Raw genomic sequence first — 26572 nt, 5'->3', positions numbered from 1 at the left:
GGGGGTAAATTGACCAACTGGGCAGCCTCGTTTCGAATCATGTTCAAAATCTAGAGATCCCTGTTGATTGGTGACGCACTTAGGCGTGCCAGTGATCCTCCGGGAAATGTGGGTCTCTAGTCAGCATCGTTTGACGTGTCCCTCACTCGCGAAAAACGAAAAGCAGCGACAATCACTCTTCCAGTTGTTACATCGAGTATCTCTGGTTGTAACGAAAATCATGGCTACCATCACAGACCACGAAGTCGTCTACGCTGGCAACAAGAAAATCCACTACCTGGCGGCTGGCCCAGTCAATGGCCCTTTGATCCTCTTTATTCACGGATGGCCTTCCACTGCCATCACCTGGAAAGCCCAGCTTGATGCCTTTGCCGCCGTGGGCTTCAGAGCTATTGCCCCTGATATGCCTGGGTATGGTCAGTCGACCGCTCGTCGTGTTGCGGATGATTACTGCCAGGAAGCTCTTGTGGAGGGCATGATGGCCTTGCTGGCTGACACTGGCCGCAAGGCAGCTATCTGGGTCGGCCATGACTGGGGCTCTGGGGTGACTTCCTCGGTCGCGGTTCAACACCCCGAAGCTGTCAAAGCCCTTGTGAGTATTTGTGTGCCATACTCGACCATCGAGCTTGGCTGGGGCGGTTTTCTTCCATCGGTGAACCGTGAAATTTACCCGGCGGATGAATATGAGCATGGGCAGTGGGATTATATGAAAATGTACGAGGAGAATTTTGAAAAGACTATCAAATGGTTTGACAGTGATGTCGCGGGATTCTGCAAGGCCATCATGCAAAGGCCAGCCTCAGCGCCAAACCGTTCTGCTCCCGTAATGATGTCCACGGTGCGCAAGAATGGATGGCTGGGCGGCCTTCCGAAGCCACCGAGTGAAGACATGACAGGGCCTCCGATGCTTCCAGCTGATGTTTTCGACTCGTTCAGCAAGGATATGCAGCGAACTGGGTTTTGGACAGGTTCTGCCTACTACTTGCACCATAAACGGAATGCGGAATATAATGGAAATCAGGAGAGAAGGCTGAAGCAGCCGGTGCTTTTTATCCATGCCCTATGGGATTTGGTGTGTGATACCAAGACGACGCGGCTCATGGAGCCTATGAGAGAACTTTGTTCGAACTTGACAGAGGTTACTATTGAGGCGGCGCATTTTGTGCAGTTTGAGAAGCCCAGTGAAGTAAATGCTGCTTTGTTTAGATTCATATTGGAAGCGCTGCCGAGTGAGTGGCCTGGATTCTGGGAAAGTGGGTATACTAAGAACAAATCTGACTCGTAGTCATGGTTGTCTGCATCTACAGCGACATGTCTAGCAATATGCACATACAAACGTTTTTTCTTTCACCTTCTCAACTAACTAGCGTATGCACCTATTTCCTATCAAAGTCTTTGTAGATCTACAGTTCGTGGACCGTGCTCAGCCCAATGTGTATATTGGTCCGACACATCTCGGAATTGCTATCTCTGCCAGCCTTATAGGGCCTTACGCAGGTACAACTTGACATGATTCGGAAACGTCAATGGGTCCTAAGCTGAGATGCAAGTAAATAAAGGAAATCGCCTTGCTTCCCCACTTCGCAGACTCACAGAATTAATACATCGGAAATACAACAGCCGCCTTGCAGCCTCAGTCATTGTAGATTGACATCAATACCAGACTGCTTTCCAGACATGGAAGATAGATATTCTTGTTAACTTAGGCTGGTACGTTTTGATCGGCTATCGCCTTCCAGAACACGAAACGAAAGACTTTCAATTTCTCCCTGCCTACTCGCAACAGAACAATTATCAAGATGCCTCAGCTTCTGGGAAAGGAACTTGGTACTATTGGCCTTGCGCTGAGGTTAACTCGGAGAGCTAACCCTTCCACAGAGGAATAGTCCTTTGGGGCAATGTGGGTGCCAGCACCATCGCGCGTGTTGAGGACAGCAAGTCCATTGAAACCACGGACGAAGAGTGATGTCCAAGAAGATTGTTGACATCGCCAGTAATGGCTACAGCTACGATATCTAAGCTGTTCGAATCAACGGATTAAGAGCTGGCGTTCCTGCCCTACCTATGCGAAGAACCAAGTTATTTCGAAATTAACTTTGAATTCACATTTTGTAGTTTACTTTAATCCATCGGAAATAAGAGCAATAGCTCCTCTGAATCACAACCGGGACTCTTTTCTATGCAAAGCCCCTCTCAACCTGTGAAGATCTTTGTCTCATCCTAATTGCGCGGTGTCTCCCCGCACCCAAGCGGACTCTCCTTATCAAACATGTTGATAAGCTGGCGAGAATGGAATTACTTGCAAAGGCGGCCTTGTTGGGATCCACGCGGGGAAGACTGCCGAGCATGGAAATACCAAAAACTCCGGTCCAGAAAAGGAATAATCCTCGTACATTTGGCATAAATAACGAATAAAAGGAGTCGACTCCGGCCGCGTAGTGGAGATAAGATCATATATACCAATGGGATGATAGCGATCGGCGCGCCTAGTGCGGTGCTGAGATGAGAAGGAGGAGGGGTATGGGGCTTTCTGTATTCTGGTTCTGGGGACGTGGTTGAACGCAGAGACACTCTTGGTGGAACCTCGAGGTGATACGCTGAGCCGATGAGCCGATGAGTCGGAGAGATTATTTTACTCCACGATTGGTTGCTTGGGTTGGTGAGTAAATGGAGAATTATCGGGGTTGGCTGTTTTAGCGGCAAGGCCTAGATCTGATTTCTGCGGATGCGATGGACTTCCTTGGCATGCGCAAAGAACGACCAGTTGCCTTTCTTCGCTGTCCAAAGTTATGGCGAATCTATAGTAGTGTAAGGACAAATTAGCGCTTGTTTACCACCCTTTCAAACGCCTCCGGCTCTAAAATACTAGCATCAACGTTCAAGTCCAGGAACTGCCATCCCCGAAATCGCCAACACTTCTTCTCCACCAAGTTCAGACCAAATCTGCCGGAGCCTTCATCATTTTAATAATGAGATTTCTAGACAACTGCTGGCATGTTTGGCTAACACCACTGTATATCTGACAAGTTCAAGTTCGCTGTGCCCCTGATTTTCTATCTCGTTACGTAGTCAATTGGCTCAGGAACGAAACATCTCTGCTCCAATCAAATCCTTTATGGATGACGAGAGCCATTAGCGCTTGCCTATAATAAATATTTTTCTCGTTAAATGAAGAGCTCGGACGTTCGGCAAAGAACACATCAATCAGCCTCCTATTCTTGTGACGTGTCGCCAAATTATCTCTTGATGAATCCGAAGGACTTGTTGCGTGCCTGCTCCACTTTCAGTCTGCTAAGCAGCAGCGTCGCATTGTCCAAGACTCCGTCCAGTCAGCCTGCTCGAGGAAGTTTAAATCACTAATTTGCTGGATCGGAATCTCCTGTGCGTCCTTCCTGCGGGGTTGACTCGTTCCTAGTGGGGACATTCATTCCACCGACAGGCTAAGATGATGATTGAGGTGCGTGCAGTGTCAGGGAGGGGTCCTTGCGGTCTACTGGCCCGTCATTTCCTTGCTCAGCTCGGCGGAAATGAGGAATAGTCCCGGGCTTTCGGCCTTATTTAGGTCCCATGGCACATTTAAAACCAGGAGATGCGTTCAGATTACGTCCCATATTTTCTTAGTAGTCTAGTTCGTATTCCTTCTTTTCTCTTCCCACGAGGTTTCCGTATTTTCCGACCCAATTGCGATCATGCATTTGCTGCGAGGGCTTGCTCTCTCGCTGCTCGCGGGCACTAGCTTAGCTGTTCCTGGCCACAACGTTAAGAAAAGCGCAGACAAGCCGGCTAAGTACGCTTTGAAGGAGCCGCCTTTGACAACACCATGGACGGATGATGTGGGCACTAACCCTTGGCCTGAGTACCCCCGGCCACAAATGCAGCGTTCTCAATGGCAAAACCTCAATGGTATCTGGCAGTATGAGAATGCCTCGAGTCTTAATGATGTGGAGAGACCTCCATTCGGACAGAATCTTGCGCAAGAAGTATTGGTTCCATTCTGTCTCGAGAGTGGATTGTCTGGTTGGTGATATGATACGCTCAAATATTTGGTCAATGAAGCGCTGACCTTGCAAAAGGTATTCAGGGAGACTATAATCTGTACTCCTGGTACTCCAACTCGTTCAAAGTTCCCTCTGATTGGGACGGGCAAAGTATTCTTCTGAACTTCGAGGCCGTGGACTACGAGGCCACGGTTTTTGTCAACGGCAAGAAAGTCGGATTTAACCGTGGAGGGTACTTCCGTTTTACTGTGGATGTCACCGAACACGTGAAGTGTGGCCAGGAGAATGAACTGTGAGATTTCTTTTGAAATGATTTAGAAGCGGCTAAAGACTAATGTTACAAAAATAGGCTTGTCTTTGTGCATGATCCCACTGACTCTGGCGATTATGTTATTCCTATTGGCAAGCAAACTCTTCGCCAGAGCCACATCTTCTATACGCCTTGCAGCGGAATCTGGAAGTCTGTCTGGCTGGAGAGTGCTCCGGAAAACCACATCACTAGACTGGATCTCGATGCCAACATGCATGGCCAAGGCAAGCTATTCTTTTCCCGATCCATACGTAGTACCATGTTAACCGTACTTAGTCAACGTAACTGTGCACACTACGGCTGCGAACACCACATCCAATGTCCACGTTACTGTTCACGACAACGGAAAGGTGGTCAAGACTCACAGTGGACCAACCAACCAGCCCTTCCAGTTCAACGTCGATTCTCCAGAACTATGGTCTCCCGACTCTCCTAAGCTGTACCAAGTCACAGTCAAGATGGGGAAAGACGAAATCCAAAGCTATACCGGTTTCCGCACCATTTCCAAGGGCGAAGTTGAGGGTGTCGTCCGGCCGCTATTGAACGGGGAGTTCATCTTCATGTTTGGCACCTTGGACCAGGGCTTCTGGCCCGACGGTATTTATACCCCTCCAACCAAGGAGGCCATGGTGTATGATCTCAAAGTGCTGAAGAAACTGGGATTTAACATGCTCCGCAAGCATGTATGTAGAGCCTGATATTTGCGTGTCTCAATTGCAGTGAGCTGACTCTTCTCATAGATCAAAGTGGAGAACGAGCTTTTCTACCAGGCATGCGACGAGTTGGGTCTCCTGGTTATTCAGGATATGCCTGCCCTGCGTCCACTGCAATCGACAACTAATCCGTCTACTTGTGTATCTACCACAATTTTGCCTGATCCCCAGCAGCAGGCTGAGTTTAGTCGCCAGCTGGAGCTGCTGGTAAATCAGCACAAGAGCTTCCCCAGTATTGCCACTTGGGTATGCAACCCCCTTTCCTTGAATGGAAATAAATTACCTTTAACTAACAGAGCATATCAGATTATTTATAACGAGGGCTGGGGCCAGATCACCAGCTACTATCCTGAGTTCGGGCTGACCGCCATGGTAAAGCAATTGGATCCTACGCGCCTAGTGGATTCTACTACTGGTTGGTTTGACCACGGTGCTGGCGACTTCAGCGTGAGATTTCCATTGTGCAAGAAGACAATACGAAGAAACCTCACTGACAGAATTCTAGGATAACCACCACTATTCCGATCCCCAGTGCGGTACTCCGTTCTACTCTACCGATTCTAGCCCCTTTGACCCCACCAGAATTGGGTTCCAGGGAGAATTTGGTGGGCTTGGAAACAACGTTTCCATTGAACAGTGAGTCTTCTCCGAAACGTAGTTTGAAATACTCAGAAGAATTTTCTAATCCTGAAATTTCAGCCTTTGGAACAACCAAGCGTCTATCAATACCATCAATCAAACCTACGAGATTGATGCAACCCTTGCGGCTTGGAACTACCGCTCTCACATTCTGCTTAGCGAGCTGCAGAATCAGGTGCGCCTGTTCTCCTGCTGCGGTGGTGTCTGGACTCAGACTACCGATGTCGAGGGCGAAGTGAACGGCTTGATGACCTATGACCGCCGCCTCCAACGTTTTGATGAGGGCCAGTGGAAGTCCGATATTCAGGGACTGTACAACGCAGCCGCTGCTCGCAGCAATGCGACAACCTCAACACCTTGAACAGGAGTTTGCGCAGAGGATCTCAACCCCCGAACAAGGGCTTTCATTCTTCGACGCAAGTCACAATTTTTTTTATTTGGTTACATTTAATTAGTTATATTCTTAGCTAAATTAAAATCTTCTCGCGGTATCTCGCAATTCCAGCCTCTGAAACTTCGGTCGAGAAATTCTTCAATGCAGCAAGAGACGTCGCGGGTGCTCGGAAGATTCTGGGGCAGCTGCGTTACGTACATTGCCAATGAAAATTGCAGTTGCAACAGTACCTGTGGCTATATTGGCTGAAGTACAACGCCAGCTGCGAAACACCTAGTATTTGGAACAATAGAACGCTTTCAACCGAACAGAACTGAATCAGCATGGTACCAATCAGGCCGTCGCTCTCCCCAGTGTGCCTTGACTGCAGCCCTCGCTCCATCCACGACCTTCATGCGGTGCTTCTCAAGAAACCGAGAGAAAATATGCAGAATGATTGTTCGATCACCAGTTATTGTAGCAAGCCTCCCAACCACATAAAGAGGCCAAGTCAACGTAGCCATAGGCATGGAAAGAACACAAACCCGGAGGACACAGTCAAAAGCTGACCTATAGATCTCAGGATCGCATGTTCCCAAAATTCCACCGTTCTCGTTTGATTGACCAGAAGGCACAGTCATATAAAGCATCAGGAGACCACAGAATTTGTACGACCGCGCTATTTGGATCATCGCCTCCGTGTAGGCGTCTGCACCGACCGAGGGTTCAATCGACCACGCCTGCAAGCTGCTGATCAGACACTCGGCTTCTTCCTTAATATTGTCTCCTAGCCGAGCTCGAGCCATCAAAACAGACAGATGATGCATGAGGGGCCAAAGTCTACCAGTGCAACCAAGTATAGGATCCATTTTGTCAGTGAAATCGGGACTCCGATCGCCACTGATGAAAAGAGGCTGCTGTCCGAGAGAAAGTGCAACCATGACATTGAAATATTGGAACACCTTGCGTAAAAATGACAAACATGGTGTTTCAGGAGCGTCCTTATGATACTCCAGTAAAGCCTTTGCACCTTGGAGATGGCACCAGGCGTTGCTTGCAGAGTCGCCCAGAACAACCTAGTTCTCGCAGTTAGTATGACACAGTATCGAGACGTCCTTACTGGGAATGAACCTCATAATATATCAGAAGTAAGCTGCTGACTAGCCCATTCATCCGCGATACTTCATCCAACTGTGGCCGGGATAATTCCACAGCGAGTAAGTTCAAAGCCTTGGAATGCAACTGTGTTGCAAGTTCACGCGATTCGGCTCCAAGATGAAAGAGGTGTGCGGCAGCGACAGCTTCTACCGCTCGCTGGACCTGCGCTGAACCGGAAGTTCGTGGTAAAACATGGAGAAGGAATGGATTGGAAAGTCCAGTCTGAGGAAAAGAAAAACTAATTAAATTCGCGAGTACATTGTTGAAGTGATAGATAAATCGGGTCTCGGTGTTGCTCGGATGAGCAGGGAGGAGAGGGAGTCGGGCAGATGCTGGACGGATGGCGGTATCGTGGAGCAGTTGTCTTCGCTGTCGAGTATGAGAATATTTTACTATATTCCAGTCCGGATAGATGCATTTAACGCCTCTCTCTTCGCACAGATGACAGTGAGGCTGGGCTTCATCGCATTTCTTGCGCCTTTCGCGACTGCACGTTCCGCTTCATTAGTGTCGTCTCCCCGCACGGTGGACAGCATATGAGTGTTGGAGTATACCAGTTCATGCATCCCCATCTCGATCGAGTCTCTTGGCGGCGTGCTGACATTTAATTATGAAACACATGCAGGACCCTGAGGTCTTGGATACAATGCGGAGGCCAGCCTTGGGAGGGTACCCGGGCGTCTTGACATGAGATAGTTGCGGTTTCAAGTCCAAAAAAGGAAATCCAGTGTTATGAGTTGCACTTAGTAGGCTGAGTAGGACTGCACTTTAGCGCGAGGCAGTTTTTTCATGACGAAATCAAAGTGATAGCGAAGCAGGTACCTGGGGCAAAGGGCACGTGACAGCGGGGAAATATTGCTTCTCTAAGTTTAGTTGCACTTAGTGCTCTCGGTAGGTCATTGTCTATGTAAACTGATATATGAGCCTAAAGTGCGAAGTATATTCGTATACCAACTCGGTATTGCAATGATATATATATCTCTCTCTCGGCATACACACAGAGCTTAGTGGAAGAAAAAAGAAACCCCACCAACCAAATAACACCAAGAAAATGAAAACAAAAGAAAACAAAAACGGTAAACCCAATCCGATGCGAATGTCTATTTGCATCGACAAAACGACATCACAGAAAATGCTGAGAATAGAGAAAGAGAAAAAGAAGAGGAGAGCTCTATCCATCCTATCCTATCCATTCATCCTAGCCTAGGTAGACTAACCAAGCCTAGAACAAAGGCCTTCCAGAGGCCATGCGCACAAAGTCAAATGGCACATTCTGCCCCACAAGCAGCCGCAACGTCTCAACAGTCGTCCAAGCACTGACATCCTCAACGCCATATGCCGTCCACCCGGCACTTCCCGCAACAGCGAGTGGATCACCCTTGCGGACACCGGAGGTGAGATCGAGATAGACCTTGCCGCGAATAGAAGGTGATGAAGGGGACGAGGAGCGGCTATTGATACTACCAGTATTAGAGTTGGTAGTAGCGTAATGTCTAAGCAAAGGCTGCACAAGCAAAGATTTCTCTGGCGGAAGCGCAGAGACGATAACGAAAGGCTGCTCGACCAGTTTAACGGATTGGATCGATGTGAATGGTTCCAGGCCTGTGGATAGTGGGCCCGTTGCTTTGAAGCCGACTGTGTAGATCGATCCGACGCCCAAGCTACGGAGTGCGAAGATTGCAGCGCTGGCGTCTGTTTCGCTGCCCGCCAGAATGATGGCTGCACGGTTGCGGTACGCGCTGGGGACGTATTCGCGGGTTAGTGTGGCGCGGATGCCTTTCCAGGCGGCGTTTTCGCCGATGAAGCGCGTTGTGGTGGTGGTGGTAGAGGAGTTATTGTTGCTCAATATTGTTGGAGTTGTGGTTCCGTCGCGTGGGGTCACTAGGGCGAGAGTGTCGACTAGCCCGATTGCACGGGCAGCGTCGCTGATGGCGGGGATGTATGGTGTCGTGCTGGCGATTGGGGGGTTGATAGACGCGCCGCCGAACTGCGGCTGCAGAATGACGGACTCCATAGAGCCCTTTGGCCCGCGGTCGGTAGAGCTGAAAGAATGCGGAAGACCAAGTTCGTTGAGGCATTTCTCCATGAACATAGAGTGCGGCGTCGAGCGGAACGAGCCAATGGCGTACAAGTCGCGCTTCGGGAGCTGACCCATGATATGCAGGGCCTCGTTGATCTCGGCGGCGGTCAGCTGGCCCGGCGCAGCGATCATTGGGAGGAGCGGGTGTGTGATGGGTGAGAAGACGGCATTGAGGGCACGGGATAACTGTCCCATCTGGCCCATATTCACGGCTGACAACAGCGGTCCGGGACCGCGGTTCTTGATCGTTGACCGGAAGTACTCCAGTTCGTAAGTCTCTTCGATAGTCGAGACCATGGCGATCATCTTGACGATGTCGGCGTACCGGGCGCTCTCGGTGAAAATGCGCTGCGCTTCGGGCGATGTCCACTTCCACCCCCCGGAAAAGTCGTGGAAGGCAGACATGATGACACTATGTCCCTTGGCCTCGGCGAGTCGTCGTCGGATCTCTTCTGGCAGCCAAAGCTCGACATCGATATACTCGACGCCCCACTGGATCGCGCGCCGAAGGTACTTATAGAACAACGCGGGATCATCCATGGGAAATTTCCCATTCTCCTTCGTGCACCGCGTCGTGAAAATAATAGGCAGCTCGGTATGCTGCCGCAGCAGCATCAACTGCTGGCCGACATACTTGAGACTGGGCACGGGAGAAGCCAGTGCGCCCTCCTGCGCAGGCGGCTCAACCAGCAGATCCACGCGAATCTCGACCGCATCCGAACCAACAGACAAGATATCCAAGTTCGGCAGCGCAGCATGTACATCTGGGAAGGTAGTCGAGATAAAATTGGTGCGAGTCTTCGTGCGCAGATCATCATGCGGCCGGTTCTGGCCCAGGATCAGCGACAGAAAGCGGGTGAGGTCGCGCCGCAGAAAGGGACTGCGGGAGTACAGAAACTCATAGTCACACAGCTCGGTCAGCGCGTCCTCCGGCGCGGAGCCATCCTCCACGCAGTGTGTATTGATCACCGTCAACGCGGACCGGCTGTCGCTATCGCATCCCTCTGATAAACTCCGGGACAGGTCTTGCACGGGGATGCCCACGATGACGCCGGCATCGCCGGCTCGCGCGAGAGTCGCGAGCGCTGGTTCCGTCGTCCACGGCTTGCCCAGTACCTCTGCGACGGTTTGGACGATGTGTTCTTGGCTCGGGCCGAAGGCGACCACGATCGTACCTGTTGGATTGTCTGGGGGATCGGCGAGGGTGGTCGCGTGGTCTTTCGTGGAAGCGGCGGGAAGGGACAAAGGCGGCGCGGTGACGGAGGAGGTGGTGGTAGTGGCATTGTTGTTGGAGATAGGGGTAGTAGTAGATATAGGTGCAGCCGTGTCCGTGAGTGCCGTGGCGGAGACGGTCGTCTCGTCGAACAACGGCGTGGCCGTGGGTTGCGGGATGGCTGTGGGCATCATCGCATAGCAGCAGCAGTCCCAAGTGTAATCATTCTTTGGCTAGAATGGAGCCCAGGAAGGGTTCAATGGGGGAAGTCGACAGCGTAAAGACTGGCGGAAAGATAGTTGGCCGCGCAGGAGAATTGTCCGGATCGGCCAGGAAAAGCAAGTAAGAGCGCGGGATTGTCAGAGGAGAGATCCGGGCCGGGACATTGAATTGATTGAACAAGGCCAACAGTTTAGCCGGAACAGACATTCGGCGCAATGAGCTGACAGGCACCAGGCATGGATGTAGTTACTTACCCCCACGGTGGAAGAACTCCCGGTGCGATTCCATCCACACGGGCGCCGTGACGAGATGGGGCGCGGGGGGAAATGTACCGGGCGGTATTTATCCGCCAATGAGCGACAGGATAGGGACCACTTTTATACTACAGTGAAGTTATCTACAGTATGACAAATGTAGGTAATTACCTGGATGATTATAGTTACAGGATCACTTGGATGGCTATGTGAAGAATCATAAACAAGGAGCAAAACGAGAGAAAGAATACCAGGGGTATTGGGGAATAGACACTGTCGCCGAGACAGAAAAATCAATGACAGGAGAAACGATCGCGCTTTTGGGGTTTGTTCACACTGCCGTGCTTCTAGCTGCGGTCGAGAGGGATATAGATGATATGATGATATGTACGAGAACAGGAAAGGGAACGATGCCGAGGTAATAAATCGTGGAGAGATCATTCAAGAGGGGATTCATGAGAAGGTGTAGACAGACAGACGTGATGTGTTGTTTCATGTGGCTCTCTCTCTCTGTGTGTGTTGACAGCACGGCCGACACCTAGATAGAGAAGTTGTAAGACTCATCTAACTCGTGCAGTCCATGGCGACCCATGGATGGAAGAAAAGAGTCAGCGGGCCAGCCGTCTGCTCCCTGGCTATTTGCCGAGGCGCATGTCTCAAAACAGAAAGAGAGATCGCCGATGAGGTTATGGAGTCGTCGTGCTGGGTCAACGCAACACCAAGTCACGGCAGGGGATGAGACGGATCCGCGCCATGACCGGGGCGGTGCATCTCAACGTTTCAGCAAGGCCCTTAGACGGGCGACACTCGCAATGCAATGCAACCATCGCATCAGACCCAAGACAATCAGAGCGTTCTGCCTAACTGGGCGGCGAGATAGCCAAGCCATTCATCAGCTTAGGTAACGGCTTCCTGCGGGCGTTATTCGCCGTCTTGGACACCCGTGGAGCACCGTGGATCATGCGGGGTTCTTTCATTAGACTGGTGTCCAATTTTGCCGGGGCGCGGGTCGGAGCGCGGGTGTGGTACTCTGCAGAGAGATTCTGCTGGCTGCGGCTGGTTGGGGCGAAGAAGGTGGCGCTGGCTGTACGCCAGAGGTGGTTCGAGGTGTCTGACAAGAAGTCCGTCGTTGAGCGGCTGGAAAAGATCGAGGTCCGGCCGCGGTTGCGCTTGGAGAGAATGATTTCGTCGAAGAGGGCCATTTTCGAGTCCTTGGACTTGGGGCTTGTGCGCTCTCGTTCACTGATGAACTCGTTGAAGCCTTGCGTCTGCTGCAGAACTGCAATGTATTCGGCGTGCTCGTGCGGCATGCTCTTCATGAAAGCCTCCATGTTGAACTGGTAGTACATGCCCGACTTCTTCTTGTCACTGCTCGCGGGATGAAGAAACTTCTTGTAGGTATAGAACAGGCTGGCAAAGCATCGAACAAAAGCGGCGCGAATTTGGTCTGGATGGAAGGCGGCATCGCACACCAGGCAGACCTGAGAGGCACAGCGGTTATGGACGGTGAATTTGCATGCAGAACATCTGTACATTCCTTCCTCCGCGAGATCATCACAAATGCCGCAAACCATCTTCTCATCCCACGGCTGGGTTTGGAAAAGGTGGCCCTCGATCCAGCAGGTGCCTTCGGCGTTGGTAACAGGCTGGACCGTAGCTTGCGGAACGATTGTGGACGCAGCGATGGTCGACTGGGCATACACCGATGGTGCATAGGTCGATCCGTGGCCAGAAACGGTGTTCAAGGTCGTCACCGACAAGTTGGATGTGTGCCCGAGGAAGGGTACACTAGGACGTCGTGCGATACCTCGCATTTCCGCTCCGAAGGAAGAGCTTCTCCGCGACACCGCATCGAAGTGGCCAGAGCGCTTTTCACGCAGCGAAGCCTGCAGAGCCATTCCAGAGTCTGTCCGTGACGTCGGCGTGGGCGGAGGCGGAGGAAAGTGTCCAGACGTGGGCGAGTTCTCTCTGGGGGATGGAGGAGAAGCACCGGCCCTGGCGGTCGAGGCCGTCCCTGGGCGTTCATAGCCCTTGGAGGAAAGGCCACGCGAAGGAGCCTCCTGGCGGGCATGCAAGAAGGTGTTGAAAATTGGTGCCTGGTAAGACCCTGGAATCACGGCATTCGGTCCAAATGCGTTGGAGTTGAGACTGACATATTTCGCCAGATTGGTCGGCGGTGCCTTGGAGGAGAAAGTGGCCTTGCTTTCCGTTAGGAAAGTGTCCCAGGGGTATGTTTCAATGGCGTACGCAGGCGGGCCAGTGGGGACACCGCAGCGGGTGTGATGAGGGGCAGCCATCTGCAAGAGTGACAAAAGCTTTCGACGCTGGTGACGCGGAAGTGGAGTGGGCCGTATGGTACTTTCGATCATGTCGGAGTCTAGATCCACCAGCACAAAATCGTCGGATGGCAATTCCACCTTCTCGTAGCGCCGCTCAATACCAACGATGTATGGGCATGGCGCCTCGATGGCTTGAATTAATCGAGCGGGAAGCACCGGGATGAGTACACCGGTCCATTGAAGTGGGAACAGAAGATCAACCAAAGCTCGGGTCGCAAGATAGAGCATAGAGGTGTGAGAGGAGAGGAAGATGATTCGCGACTCCGTGAGGGCGTACTCGAACAGAATGACGATATTGGGGACAGACAGGGTTCGGAACAGCGCGTAAAGATCAGTATTTCGGGAACCTGGAAGCTCATTGGGCGCCTCATTCCGCGCAAACAGTCGCAATTCCCGAATGGCCAATTCCACCTGGGTCTTGGACGAGACCGGGCAGAATGCTTCGGTGCACAGGTTCATCACATATCGCTCCAATGGTTGCCAAAGGCCCATCCGCGGCGAAGGAGGCGGCACACGTTGAACTGCGCCCTCCGTCATGGGCACAATCACGGCCTTCAACCATTCCTTCCAGAAAGTAGTCATCGTGCTCTCTCGTCCAAGAATCCCGTAGGCCCGGGGGATCCAAAAGCCGGTATCGCCGTCGGTCAAGCCCTCAATCTTGGAAGCTGCACCGTGTCGCACAGGGCGCAGCAAATCGGTCATCAATCCGATCTTCTCTTCCACCGCACTGATCTCATCTTCGAGCTGTTCGCGCGAGTCTGACCCGGAGGGGACCGTCGGGAGCTGCGCCAACAGTTGCGATAGCTTGGCCCGCTCAGATGCCAATCTCTCGCCCAAACTGGCTGCCAGCTCACGTTCCTCGTCCGTCATGTTATCCTTCCGCCACTCTTCACAGCGCTTCTCCAACTCCTCCGCTGCTCGCTGGTTGAGGGGAATCCAAACAATCACACAGATCGCATGCAGTTTCGAGCCATTGTCCGTGGTCATGGCAAACCCGTGCCAGGTAGACCGCGGACGCTGGTCCGACGAAACAATATTGATATCATTCGGAAAGGCGAACATGGGAACGTAGTCAGGAAGATTGCCACGCTGCTTCATCTCCTCCGACATGCCTCGGTTGGGGTATCGATCGAGGAGAACGGGTTCGAATCGGCGTTTCAGAGGGTGCATGGAGGGGGAGATCTCGAGGGGCTGCGGGACAGGAATCACGGAATTGTAGTTGCTCAGTCGTCGGGAGGTTCGCACGGAAGCTGGGACGAGCAATTGAGTTAATTGACGTTTGCAGCATATTGAGATTCTAACTCACCTTGACGAGCTACGGACGGCTGCCTTTTCATACTGTTCATGTCGCGAAACGCCATGTGCCGGCGCACACTCCCAATACCCGATCGGAGAAGATTATTAGACCCCGGGGCCGGCGCCTCATCGACAATCTTCTGGGTGCGCACGCGCGACCGCGGGCGCGTGTTCGGGGTGATGGCCCCCGCACTCAGACTCAAATCGGTCAGGAAGGTGTCCCTCTCCGACGCGAACTTCAGGAGGGCCTGATCGAAATCGAAATCCTCCATAAACATCGACGGGCCCCGCGGCGAGGGCGACGCACCCTTGACGGTCATGCTGCTGCGATTGCTGCTGGTCCCATTGGACTGCTCCGAGTCCCGGGAGAGCGTGGAGAGGCGGTTATTGGCGCCCCCGCGCTCGTTGCCCACAAACAGCATGGAGGTCGGCCGAGATGAACTCTGGGTCGGTTTGTGCTCCTCCTCTGCATCTTCCTGGATCACAGCTGCCAGGGCTGGGCCGGGGGACGTGGCGCCATTCATGCGATAGTCCTCGCCGAGTCGCTTGAAGGTATCCAGGACCTCGGCGCCATCCACACCGGCAATCCAGAAATAGTCCGCAAGAGGGGCCCCCTCCACGGTGGCATTCTGCGAGGGCATGGTGGCGAGCGCAGCAGGGCGTGGCAGCGTTAATTTTCAGGGAGACCTTGGCGCCGCATGGATTGTGGAGGGATCTCCGACCGCATCAATCAGGGAGGAGAAATGCGCAGGAGGAAGGATAAAGATAATTGATAAGAGATTCCAATTAAAAACGTAATCCGCAATGTCACTTGTGGAGGGAAAGAGAGAGAGAGAGAAAGAAAGAAGGAACAGGAGGAAGAAAGGAAGAGGAGAAGGAGGATGGAGGGGTGACGGTCGATCATGTATTGGCAGAAAGAATACACCCCGGTTCAGCTTTTCACTGGTATGTCCATTACTACTAGACTACTCAAGTATACCCACAGACTATCAACCATTATTCTCTCCCGTTCGCCTATTAATTCTGCAATTCACCTTCTGTCTAGGGTGGCGGCTGCGTGCGTAGATGGCCAGTGGTAACGCCATTACTAGCTGGTAACTCCCAGTGGCACACGCACTCCACCATCACTAACGAACCTAACTATGAAAGGATGCCCGTCAATGGCAGGCTATGGAAGTCCTTGCACCCCTGCATAAAGCCCAGGAAGGAAGATGAAACTCAATCTGAGCAGGCACATTCATTATTCTTCTGGCTGTCTGACTGGGGTGCGCACAACTCCACCAACACTCACGGTTCGGTGGAGCACCTCGCACTCGATGCAATTCATGGTCGGGGATGGAGTCTGGAGAATCACCCAAAGTTCTGGGACCCATGGATTTTGGGGCTGACTTTTATACAGTAGTTAGTTGCGTGGACGCAGCGAGCTTCGTCAGACGACCTAACCTAAGCCGTTTATGGGCGCCGTTTGGGGTGGGGGGGCGGGATCCTTTGAAGGGCAACCAAGTGAGACATGGCGTAGAGGGATAAAGAATAACATTAATTTCAGTAGTCCCAAGTCAGTCCTGTAGAGAGGTTCGACTAGGGGCCAAAAAGAGCAGGATTGCTCGGAGGCGGCCGAATCAGTCTGTCCCGCCATGGAGGAACTCGGCTCGGTGGGTCGGGCGATCGATGCCTGTTCCGGGCGGTGGGGCGTGGGCGATAGTGAACGAGTCTGTGTCGGTAGCAGAGTCCAGCGTGGAAGGGCAGAGTATATCGGCGTTCATTACAGAGTTCGTGCCTGACGGGGACCCCTGGCCCAGACAGCCCGTTTGGTGGCTGCATCCCGACCGACAGATGTACATTGCTTTTGCCAAAGAAGCGGTGGATGCTACCTAGTATCTCCTAAGATTTTTGACATAGTCCTTCTCTATGATCATTACGATTGCTAACTAGCATTGTCATTATTAATATGGATACTACCACTACTAGCTAACTGTAACTCACTCTGATTTCGTACCATCGCCATGTGTGCCGGGTTCGAAAGGACCGTGCCGCGTTCTCGCGGAACGGTCCCTCCCTTCCTGCTGTTCCAGACCGCCTGCCTCAGATGTCGCCTCAACTATACAAACACCCTGCGCCGCTCGACCACTGGCGATTCAGTATATTTCCAAGACTTATCGCTAATCCCTAAAACCCAGGTGCAAGCGAGCGATTTACAAATAGGTTCTTTACCCCGCTTGTCTTTATGTTCACACATGCGAGCCGTATTGAACACCTGTTCAATAGAACGAAGCACATGCCTTCGAAGCACATGCCTCCGTTGAGTCGTGGGGGGTGGCGGGGGATTCAGTCTTTGAGTATCGCGAATCGACCTCTCCAATTTGTCGAATCGAGTTCAGCATGTGGCCACTATGCTCTTTTACATCGGTTGGTTTTGCATGTGAACATGTGAAAAGCATCTGCCTGATCTCGCTTTCTTTCGCCGTTGCTGTCATGGATGATTGGGAGTCACGGTCGAAGGATAGTGACTCCTTCACATGCGAAAACGTCACCATCACATGGCAACACATATGAATATTTATCAGAACAAGTGCTCGAGAATAAGACCAATGTACTAGATCTCTCAAACTTCCATCAGGCTGAATCCTCTTTACTTTCAGCATGACTGTCACTCCAAACACCCCGGGCCAGCTGTCCCAGGAGCAAAGACATAAGCTGAAGCAACTTTGGAGCTTAGTCCTAGAGCTACTAGATGTATAGACACATCTGATCAACAGATCCCCCGCATTGAGATCTTCTTCTGACAAGAAATAGCCTGTACACAACCGCAACAATAACCTCGAGACCACTGCTTCAGCCTACACTCCCAAGCTCGTAGAGTCCCTACACCAGAAGACCACTCCCAGCCGCTCCGAGCTCAAGGCTCTCCGGAATGAAATCAACGACCTCTCTCCGGATACCTTCTTTGAGTATCTCTTGAACACCACTAGACAAGAGTCTCCCGATCGACTCCTGCTGCGGTTCCTGAAAGCCCGCAAATGGGACGTTGGCAAGTCATTCGCAATGTTTGTCCACGCGCTCGTATGGCGTAACCAGCGCCTCAACGTGGACGAGACCGTGGTGGCCAATACCGAGCTGAAGGCCCTCCAAGAGTCCCGCGAGACGTCTGATCCGCAAAAGGCGAAGCTGAGCCATGGGTTCTTGGAGCAACTGCGCACCGGAAAATGCTTTATGCATGGGACGGATCGAGTCGGTCGTCCTATCGTAGTCCTTCAAGGCCGACTGCATCGATCGATGGAGAAGAATGAGGTTCTGAATCGAGGGATTCTCCATATGATTGAGGCTGCGCGGCTGGTGCTTGTGCCTCCAGTGGAGGGTGTGGTATGTTTCTTTACGTATCTTGAGTCCGTGGTAAGGGACAGGTTGCTAATTGTGTACACACCTAGACTGCTATATTTGATATGACGGGCTTCTCGGTGTCTAATATGGTATCTTTTATTTCTATTCTAAAATATTACCGCGCAATGCGGTCTTCATTGCTGAATAGTACTAATGTGGGTACAGGAGTACGCAGCTGCAAAATTCCTAATCGAATGCTCCCAAACTGGATATCCCGAATTCCTAGGTGTCCTTCTTATCCACAACGCACCATGGGCTTTCTCTGGTACGCTGTCACTCTTCTACTCCTTTCGATATATCTGTATTCCCAACTAAGCCGAACCCCAGGTATCTGGAAAACCATGAAGCGATGGATAGAACCAGAGATTGCATCCCGCATCCACTTCACCTACACGACGGCCGAACTTGAGAAGTTCATTGCTCCAGAACGACTAGTCCAGGAACTGCACGGCAAGGAGAACTGGTCATTCGAGTTTGTCGAGCCCATTGAGGGCGAAAATGCGAAGATGGAAGACACTGCCACTCGGGACGTTATCTATGCGGAACGGAGAAGTATCGGGACGGAGTTACTGAACGCAACCTCTGAGTGGATCAAGGCAAAGACTCCGGAGGAGCTAGATAAGGCGAATTCTCGGAGGGAAGCTGCGATAGTGAACTTGCACTTGAACTATTGGACTTTGGATCCCTATGTCCGTGGGCGAAACTTGTTGGACCGCACGGGGGTCATTCAGGAAGGTGGGAAGATCGACTTTTACCCCAACCCCAACTCAAAGTCGCAGCAGAACTCTAATACAGTACGTTAATGTCTTATGCAGCCGTGTGTGTGTGTGGGCGTATATAACCATTTACTTTGGCCTATCAGTGGTCCACAGAGTAAATATCTAGAATAATACTTTTGGTACAGCATTAAATTTGACTCTCAATTAAATCGAAACTGAACACCAGTTCACCGCCTCATGCAAGCACCCACGATGGACCCGCTCGTGTGCAGGAATCGATACGCCGGTCGTTACAACGGACAGGAACGCGAGGGTGTGTGGTCAAAGTAGGACGGTGCGTCTGCGGACGGGGCTGTGCCGGAGAGACCCAGGACGCCCAGAATCGGCCGCCTCAGCACAAACGGATTTTGTTATGGGACAATATCCCAAATTCTAGACCAAGACTCTGTCAGCTGAAAACTGAAAGTTCCAGCCGGGGCCATGCAGGCGATGCAGGGTCTAGAACTCTCGGGACCCAATGCCCGCTGGTCCGAGTGTTCATGCACGGCCATGCTTAAATCCATTTTGGGCATGAATGGCTAACTCGGCACTTGGTTGTTGGTCTGTACCGGTGTGCGTGAGTACATACTGGATACTGGGGTATGGACTGGAGTACTGCCCCTTGCCAGCAGGTAGATGTTGTGCTACCTCCCCGGCGGAGGGTATCGAAATATTCGGTATGTAGGGCTGTGTAGACTGGTACAATAATATGCGAGTATCCTTTTCCATCTTCCTTATAAATGGAAGAATCATATCCCTAAGTACTGTATCGAAGACAAGCCTAACTCCGCTTCCGGCTCATCAGATTCCCTGTCGTCAAAAACCCTTTGTCCCCCATCGCACCTCGCCATTCGATCGACAACTGGCCCAGCGACGCGCGCCCATCGCGCCTCAAATCCTTCTGTAACGCTTCCAGGCCCTCCGTCGCGCCCTCCGCCTGCTCCACCAGGAATGCAACCTGCAAGACATCGCGCGGGTTGAGCGTCGGGGGCGGCTGTGCCACTGACATGTCCGGCATGGTGGCGTCCCAACTGAGCGATTGCGACGTGAATGGCGCCTTGGGGCTCAGCCGGGTTTGCTAGGTGGAGTTGGTTAGCTGGCGAGCTAGAATATAAAAGAAATGCTCGACAACTCACGGTCACTACAACTGAACCATCCCCTACGTTTTCAAGCTGGGCTTCCAGCGCAAAGCGCAGCAGCCGCGTCTTGCCGTATGGGCCGAGGGACTTATTCTCCACTTCTAGCGGCGGCAGCTCTGATGCCTTGGTGCGCACGCTGAGGCACGGTTGCGCGACGAACTGGTATAATTTGCGGAATGTGCGAACACGTCCGCTGGCCGCCTGGGCGTCTGTTCCGATCCGTGTTTCCGTGTAGCTGACGCTGACCGCGAGGATATGGTTTCCTTCTTCCTTCAAGTCGAACCGGACGATCTTTTGTAGAGATTCCTCCTTGCCCAGCCCAAGCCCATTCTCTGACTGGGCTTTGTCGTTGCCGGTCGTTGGTTCGAGTTCGAGAGCTGCGACTTGGGAGGGGGTTTGCATTTCGGCGACTATGCGGACGGCTGTCACTGTGCGTCCGGATTCGTCGTCGGAAATTTCATTGTTGGCGCTCAGCGTGCAGGCGAAGGTTTCGCCGACGTAGACGGATCCGAAGGCTGGGGGGAGGGTGAGCTATGTAGCTGTGTCAGCGTAGGTCGGTGGGAATTGCTTGTCCTACTCACAACAGGTGCGAGAATGAATTGGTCGTCGGCTTCCTCGGATGGATAGCTTAAGGATGCTCGTGCTGAGATCTTGGTGTTGGCGGCGGGGAGAGGGTATTGCAGGGAAAGCGAGGGACGTGAGAGACTAGCAAGCATTAGAAGCCACGGCAGGTAGAATTCAAGATTCAGCGAGCTCACCGGAGGACTGTTGAAAAGCTCACGGTCAGTATGCCTCGCATTGAATTTGGGTCTGTTATCGGCAGCGTACCTTTCAAAGAAACCGCATGGGGTTCCTTGGGGGCATCGGCGCCCGAAGGAGCTCGTGGCCGAGCCATAAATGGAGAACAGCGTTGGGGATAGTCAGTTAGGAGCTGCCCATGTTGTCATCCCGGCGGTGATAAGTTAGATGGTGGATTGGAGTGGAGTGGGTTCGTGCTTCTCCGCGAACTCAACTAACTTGACCGATAAGAGCTTGATGCAAACACTGCAAACGCGCTCTTGTTATGGACTATCTGCCTTCTTGCTTCTGCATCTACCTCCCTACTCGACTCTCCTTCGAGCACAATGAACGTATCCAACAAAATGGATCCTGGCGCAGTGGCATGCGCAAAAGTTTCACGCAAGAGAAAATCAACTGGAACCGCAGCGCCATCCAATATCGACGTGATCGATTTGACCGGCGACGACCCGACACCTGCGCCCAAACGCACACCCCGGGCGAAAAAACAGCGACGAGAAGAATCCAACCCGCCCGTTACGCCCGAACATCGTCTGCGAAGATTCCGCGCCTATCCACCGGCGTCGTGCATGGATAGATTGCGACGATCGAGAACCCAGAGGTGCGTATCCCAAGCTGCTCGCTGGAAACACCCACTGATGGCGCGTGTCTAGGATGTATGTGGTAGGACACACGGTGGGTGGCACGAGCAACATGCCGGAGATCTCGTTCGACATGGTCGGCACGACGGGGAATCTGTACAAGACGGTGATTGGGAAGGTGCCATCCTGTGACTGCCCGGACGCCATGAAGGGGAATCAGTGCAAGCACATCTTCTACGGTATGTTTTCCGCATCCTCCGGCACAGCCATGGCCTATCCATCATCCGCTATTGTTATCTATTCTTATTTTCTCGTACTGATGGCATATGCAGTGCTGGTGAATGCGCTCAAAGCACCCGAACACCTCCAGTACCAGCTGGCTTTCCTTTCCGAGGTAAGTTGGCAGTCTTTCTGTGATACACCAGGCTAATCCGCTGCTTGCTGCCTCAATTAGGAAGTCCGTGAAATGTACCATGGATCTCCCCTGCGCCGCGGACAAGCTGCTTCCACCGAAGACACGGGTGGCAAGCAGAGACCCATCGAGGGAGACTGTCCCATCTGCTTCATGGAATTCGAGGCAAACGAGGCCATTGTTTTCTGCCGCGCGGCCTGCGGGAACAACATCCACAAGGCCTGTTTCGATCAATGGGCCGCCACCACCCGTGCTTCCGGTGTGCGTTGCGTTTACTGGTAAGTTCAGGTCGAGCGCATTCCTTGCGGACAACCCGCTAACAGAAATCAAATCAGCCGAGCGCCTTGGAAATCCAATAAGCCTGATCACGACCTTGAATCTCTCAAAAAGGATGGCCGTGTCAATGAAGAAGGCTATCTCAACGTGGCGGAACAGTTTGGATTGTCTGGTGAACGTGGTACGAGACCATCCCTGTTGCTCGGCTTTGCCAAACCCACAATGTTCGTGTTTACTAACAAATTCTTGGTTTGGCGCAGAATGGTCCTCGTACTCGCGTTGGTTCACCAGTCGGCCGCGTGCGTCGTCACAATACGATGAATATGGCCTAAGGTGCTGATGTGCTGATTGTTTTGATGGCGTTCAAGGAGGTTGTGTGCTGGCCACCGCTTCAATGGGTCTTGGAACTCGGTGGTTGTTTGATTCAGATACCCCAATTGCTAACTGTCATGATTATGATTCTAAATACCTTGCCTGCTGATAGCACTGTAGATTTTGAGAGGCCACTATCTTCTTTTGGATTACATTTCGCTGTCCTATCCGACAACTACATACTACATACACAGAGTCAATATGTGAATATGATCTCGGACACAATAAGACAGGACATGCCGAGCCATCGAACACTGCAAACAGTAGGGTGAATATCAATTGCAGCAATGACAGGGCTTGATGCCCACGCTACATTCGAGAACCTGCTTCGATTTGACGGCAGTTTCCGGTTGCACTACTGAGCGAACATCATCAACTATCTCTCTCTCCTCTCTATGTTCAGAGTCCTGCCGCGCTCTGGGATTTTTCAGTCTTCCATGGGCTTCCCAGGTCTCTATCATGTCCTCGGCCCGGCCTCTTTAGCAGGGTATTTCCTGCTCTTTCCCAATTCTCTCAACAACCAAGACATCAGTTTTGCCGATACCTGCCATCAACTTCTCAGTCTCGTACTTGATCTACCTCCCAACCAGCCCATTACTTCTTCATCCGCCGAACCTTTTCATCTCCCTCACCACCCCGTGCATCAACTCCATCCCAACAACCATGAACACACTCTCTACTACCGAAGATCCAAACCCACACCTAGATACACTACACTCCCAATCCACCCCCGAAACAACACCCGACCAAGGCACCCACCTCCCGCAACACGGCTTCATCCTACCGGACTACACCCACATCCTCACCAACGCCCTCTACTTCGACGACTGGCTCCACAAAGCCCTCCACGCAACCCAACTCCACAACCTGCACCGCCTGTTAAACATCAAGATCCCACGCCCAGCGCTAAACGGTAGCATCCACGCCGTGCGCTGGCAGGACTACTCTCTCCAGCTCAAAGACTGGCTCGCGCGCAGCATGTCCCCCGAGCTCTACGACCAGATCGCATCCTCGGGCCGCCCCATCGCTCTGGCCGATGAATTCATCGCCGCCGCGCGGTCGACGTTCCAGCGCCCCGACATGGCATCTACCACGCGGTTTGTCAATGCTGTTCTCTACGCGCGCCGTGCGGATTTTCCATCTGCGGCGCGATACCTTGTTGCCACCAGGGAGGCGTATCGGTTGTGTTTCCAGCGGAAAATTGATATCAAGCCCTATCTGGCGCTGTCGAGGGTGTGGAGTGAGCTGAGGGGTGAGATTCCGGAATTGGTTGACATGCAGATTGGGGCTGTTGAATCGAAGGGCGGGAATCTGTGGGAGGAGGTGCGCGTGAAGGATTTCATGGACAGCTGTGCGGTGATTCTGAGCCATTTGAACTTTTTGGAGCAGGTTCGGCTGGTTATGGGTGATTTTGTGGAGGATGGCTAGATCTGACTTGGTAGGGGAGGGTTGGAGGGAGGCATTCATATTTTCTGGGGATATCATATGGAGCAGATACTTCTGAGTTGCAGCAATGGAAAGAGATATTTTTTTAGAGATCGAAGACTCTTTTCGTTAATCACCAGATACTCCCTACCAGGTATGGTGCTGCGATACCTATACATCGGTGAAAATACTAAACAAGATATAATGCGCTAAAGACCAAATACTAAAACCACCAATGCAATGTGGCTTATACCATTCATTCCCAAAACACCCAAGACAAACCAAATATGGGTATCACCGCAAAACACCAGACGCAAAAAACAAATCACCAACAATTTACAGATGCTTCCGGACCCGTTTCCCCCTCCGGATAACCGCCATGCTAACAGCTTCTTCGCCCGTCATCCACGATGGGATGCGCTCGGGATCCACTATGCCCAGCTCCGCAAGTCTGCGGATCCCGCCGATGACATCCGTCCCCACGAAACCGAGTGAGACAGTTGGCAGGGTCGAGGCAGATTGACCATCATTATCGTCACCATCACCATCACCGACTCCTTGCCCAGGTGTATCTAGAAGACGGATATCCAGGCGATCCAGTGGCGCCTGCGCCATAGAGGACCCTGCGGTCCCGAAGCGGGAATGGATGGCGAGACGCCGTTTCTTGGATGATGGGGACAGAAGCGTGGAATTGTGATCGTCGACCGTGCGTTTAGTTTTCGAGTCCGGATGGGCCTGTCCCTCTGTGTTTTCTCGGTTCGCATTGTCCTCTGACACCGCAAGAATCCCTTCTTGGATATACTCCTCCGGAGTGACCGTGCTGGCAGGACGGGGATCCAACGGGCTCCCTTCAACGACCGCATCGGCGAAGATGCTAAATGAGCCATTTGCGGCGTTGGACCGGCCAGGACCGCGCATCGCTAGCAGAGTCGGCAGGTTCTTCGCGGCTAGCGATGTCGCCTTGAGTGTATATCGTTCTTGGGGGCGCGAAAGAGCTTTGGGAATCGCCTCGCGCACTAGTCGTTGGAGACTGCGGGAATCGGTTGCCACGGAGTGGACTGCAGGAGTTGCGGCGGCCTTGGCGCCCGTGGATGCCGAAACAGAGGTATAGATGAAGGGACAGCTGTCCGGGAACGCGACGTAGATGACTCGCGATGAGTCGGTGAAGATATCCGCTGTCTGGCGCGGAGATTGATAGGGCGAGTCCACGACAAATATCCGGAGGAATGTTAGGGGCAAGGTGGATGCGCGAGCGAGGTGGTAATGCGCTTTCACTAGAGGGGAAATCTCTCGTTGGAGAGCCCGCACGAAGGTTGCAGCCTGGATGCGCGGGACACTTGCCGACCAGTCCGTCAGCGCTGAGTTACCGGCAGTCTGTTTCCGCCGTGGGTCGATGCGATTGAGCTCCAGCGCGGTCCATCGCAGGCTGGCCGGGTGGTCGTCCATGTAGCGCAGGTCTGCCATCGCCAGCTGTCGCAGAGTGATACCATGTCGCCAATCGCCTTCCAAAATCCGCTCGAGGACTTCCCGCTTGGCGCCCTTGCGCTCCTGGAAGTCCTGGTACACCTGGCGAACCTCCTCGATTGTTTCTGCGGCGGGGTATGGAAGGGTTTCCTCGTCCTCGCCACCGTTATTGTCGCGCAGTAGATATGGCGGGAAAGAGGTGACATGTCGATCTTCGAGCCATATCTGGGCCAAGTCTAACAGGGATTGGCGAGATAGTCTGCCGAGGGTCTTCACGAGAGAGGGAGTTGTCGAGGGTATGCGGAGGTTGTTTGGGAGACTGGCCGTTGTTGGGGCGCGCACCGTTCTGGGACGCGCCATGTTGGGCGTAGGAGGAGAGGAGACGGAGGTGTGATTTTAAGTATCTGGCGAATGAGACGTGCGTCCTGTTCGCCGTAGATGTTGCTGTCAGTCCAGTTCTCGCTCCGATCCAAAACATCAACAATGGGTCACGTGGCGATAAGAATCACAGCAGGTCACGGGACCATGGACTATACAGCAGAGTGGACAGCCTCAATCCAGTCTACATTTACTGGTTCGTTTGAAAACTGGATCTAAAGGCATTTGTGTAGAGAAATCAGCTACCAGTGCTCTATTAGAACACATTTCATTATCCTTGGATCCCCGCTGCAGCTCTCGGGGCTGAGGTCTTCGCCGGTCCTTGCAGGCCCAAGCTCAAATTGATCTTCCACTGCTATATAGCTCTTGCATGTACCATTCCTTCCCGCGCACTACTGCCGGCGCACAGACACAGGGTCACAGTTGGACACTAGGATTAATAATTGTTCTGAACATCCTCGGGAGTGATCGGACGCCTGGGACGCCTCAAAGGCGCTGACAAATGGACCAACCAATCACTGTCGGGGAGGGAGGGCATGCCGGATCCGGGTTAAGAAAGGCGCGCTTGGCGCTGCGTGTCCGAGTGCACGGAAACGGTTTAGCGCGGCGGATTACCAATTCCATTTGGATGGGGGAAACCCGCTCCGACTATCGGACTTGGGACTGAATTTTCACAACGGGCCACGACAGCGACGACAGAGACGACAGAGAGGAGGGGAACAGTGAATAAGTCATGAGAGAATAGTAAAGATCACGAAGGGTATAGTTAGAATAAAATGATTCTTCTTTTGGTCCGTTTGAAGCCTGGACGATGCATTATTAATCGCCGATCGAGGCAAGATTACATGGAATAGTCATCATCCCCTCGTCATCCGGGATTTCCCCCACCACTGCCTCAAAGAAATCCCCCGTGGATTCTGTTCTCCTTTCCATCTACCATCACCCCATCCACCTACCGCCATCGTCGATTCGACCTGATCATATCGCCTTGGCCAT

General features: G+C 52.5%; 9 protein-coding genes across 9 annotated transcripts; 5 read left to right on the top strand and 4 right to left on the bottom strand.

Annotated features, from left to right (window-relative positions):
* Window positions 1–220: 220 nt before the first annotated feature.
* On the top strand, window positions 221–1285 carry PFLUO_LOCUS8238 (uncharacterized protein; the record flags this gene model as incomplete). Its single annotated transcript, XM_073785953.1, has 1 exon — window positions 221–1285. The coding sequence occupies one exon, from the start codon at window positions 221–223 to the stop codon at window positions 1283–1285; it is 1065 nt and encodes a 354-aa protein (XP_073642257.1).
* Window positions 1286–3689: 2404 nt separating this feature from the next.
* PFLUO_LOCUS8237 (uncharacterized protein) lies at window positions 3690–6021 on the top strand (the record flags this gene model as incomplete). The annotated part of the gene is made up of 8 exons (XM_073785952.1): window positions 3690–4017; window positions 4074–4290; window positions 4348–4559; window positions 4585–4991; window positions 5049–5267; window positions 5328–5468; window positions 5527–5657; window positions 5721–6021. 8 exons carry the CDS (start codon window positions 3690–3692, stop codon window positions 6019–6021), a joined length of 1956 nt encoding a protein of 651 aa, XP_073642256.1.
* Window positions 6022–8413: 2392 nt separating this feature from the next.
* On the bottom strand, window positions 8414–10675 carry PFLUO_LOCUS8236 (uncharacterized protein; the record flags this gene model as incomplete). The annotated part of the gene is made up of 1 exon (XM_073785951.1): window positions 8414–10675. One exon carries the CDS (start codon window positions 10673–10675, stop codon window positions 8414–8416), a length of 2262 nt encoding a protein of 753 aa, XP_073642255.1.
* A 1145-nt stretch (window positions 10676–11820) lies between these two features.
* PFLUO_LOCUS8235 (uncharacterized protein) lies at window positions 11821–15236 on the bottom strand (the record flags this gene model as incomplete). The annotated part of the gene is made up of 2 exons (XM_073785950.1): window positions 11821–14549; window positions 14606–15236. 2 exons carry the CDS (start codon window positions 15234–15236, stop codon window positions 11821–11823), a joined length of 3360 nt encoding a protein of 1119 aa, XP_073642254.1.
* Window positions 15237–17235: 1999 nt separating this feature from the next.
* Window positions 17236–18776, top strand: PFLUO_LOCUS8234 (phosphatidylinositol transfer protein csr1; the record flags this gene model as incomplete). The annotated part of the gene is made up of 5 exons (XM_073785949.1): window positions 17236–17328; window positions 17389–17955; window positions 18021–18062; window positions 18139–18238; window positions 18301–18776. The coding sequence occupies 5 exons, from the start codon at window positions 17236–17238 to the stop codon at window positions 18774–18776; spliced, it is 1278 nt and encodes a 425-aa protein (XP_073642253.1).
* A 736-nt stretch (window positions 18777–19512) lies between these two features.
* On the bottom strand, window positions 19513–20765 carry PFLUO_LOCUS8233 (uncharacterized protein; the record flags this gene model as incomplete). The annotated part of the gene is made up of 5 exons (XM_073785948.1): window positions 19513–19809; window positions 19895–20401; window positions 20452–20575; window positions 20629–20635; window positions 20699–20765. 5 exons carry the CDS (start codon window positions 20763–20765, stop codon window positions 19513–19515), a joined length of 1002 nt encoding a protein of 333 aa, XP_073642252.1.
* A 247-nt stretch (window positions 20766–21012) lies between these two features.
* PFLUO_LOCUS8232 (uncharacterized protein) lies at window positions 21013–22277 on the top strand (the record flags this gene model as incomplete). Its single annotated transcript, XM_073785947.1, has 6 exons — window positions 21013–21269; window positions 21322–21488; window positions 21582–21643; window positions 21704–21939; window positions 21997–22118; window positions 22198–22277. The coding sequence occupies 6 exons, from the start codon at window positions 21013–21015 to the stop codon at window positions 22275–22277; spliced, it is 924 nt and encodes a 307-aa protein (XP_073642251.1).
* Window positions 22278–22972: 695 nt separating this feature from the next.
* PFLUO_LOCUS8231 (uncharacterized protein) lies at window positions 22973–23737 on the top strand (the record flags this gene model as incomplete). The annotated part of the gene is made up of 1 exon (XM_073785946.1): window positions 22973–23737. The coding sequence occupies one exon, from the start codon at window positions 22973–22975 to the stop codon at window positions 23735–23737; it is 765 nt and encodes a 254-aa protein (XP_073642250.1).
* Window positions 23738–24070: 333 nt separating this feature from the next.
* Window positions 24071–25558, bottom strand: PFLUO_LOCUS8230 (chromosome loss- protein; the record flags this gene model as incomplete). Its single annotated transcript, XM_073785945.1, has 1 exon — window positions 24071–25558. The coding sequence occupies one exon, from the start codon at window positions 25556–25558 to the stop codon at window positions 24071–24073; it is 1488 nt and encodes a 495-aa protein (XP_073642249.1).
* Window positions 25559–26572: the final 1014 nt, after the last annotated feature.

Source organism: Penicillium psychrofluorescens (assembly GCF_964197705.1).
Source record: "Penicillium psychrofluorescens genome assembly, chromosome: 5".
NCBI lineage: Eukaryota > Fungi > Ascomycota > Eurotiomycetes > Eurotiales > Aspergillaceae > Penicillium > Penicillium psychrofluorescens.
This window is presented reverse-complemented; position numbering and strand designations above follow the sequence as displayed.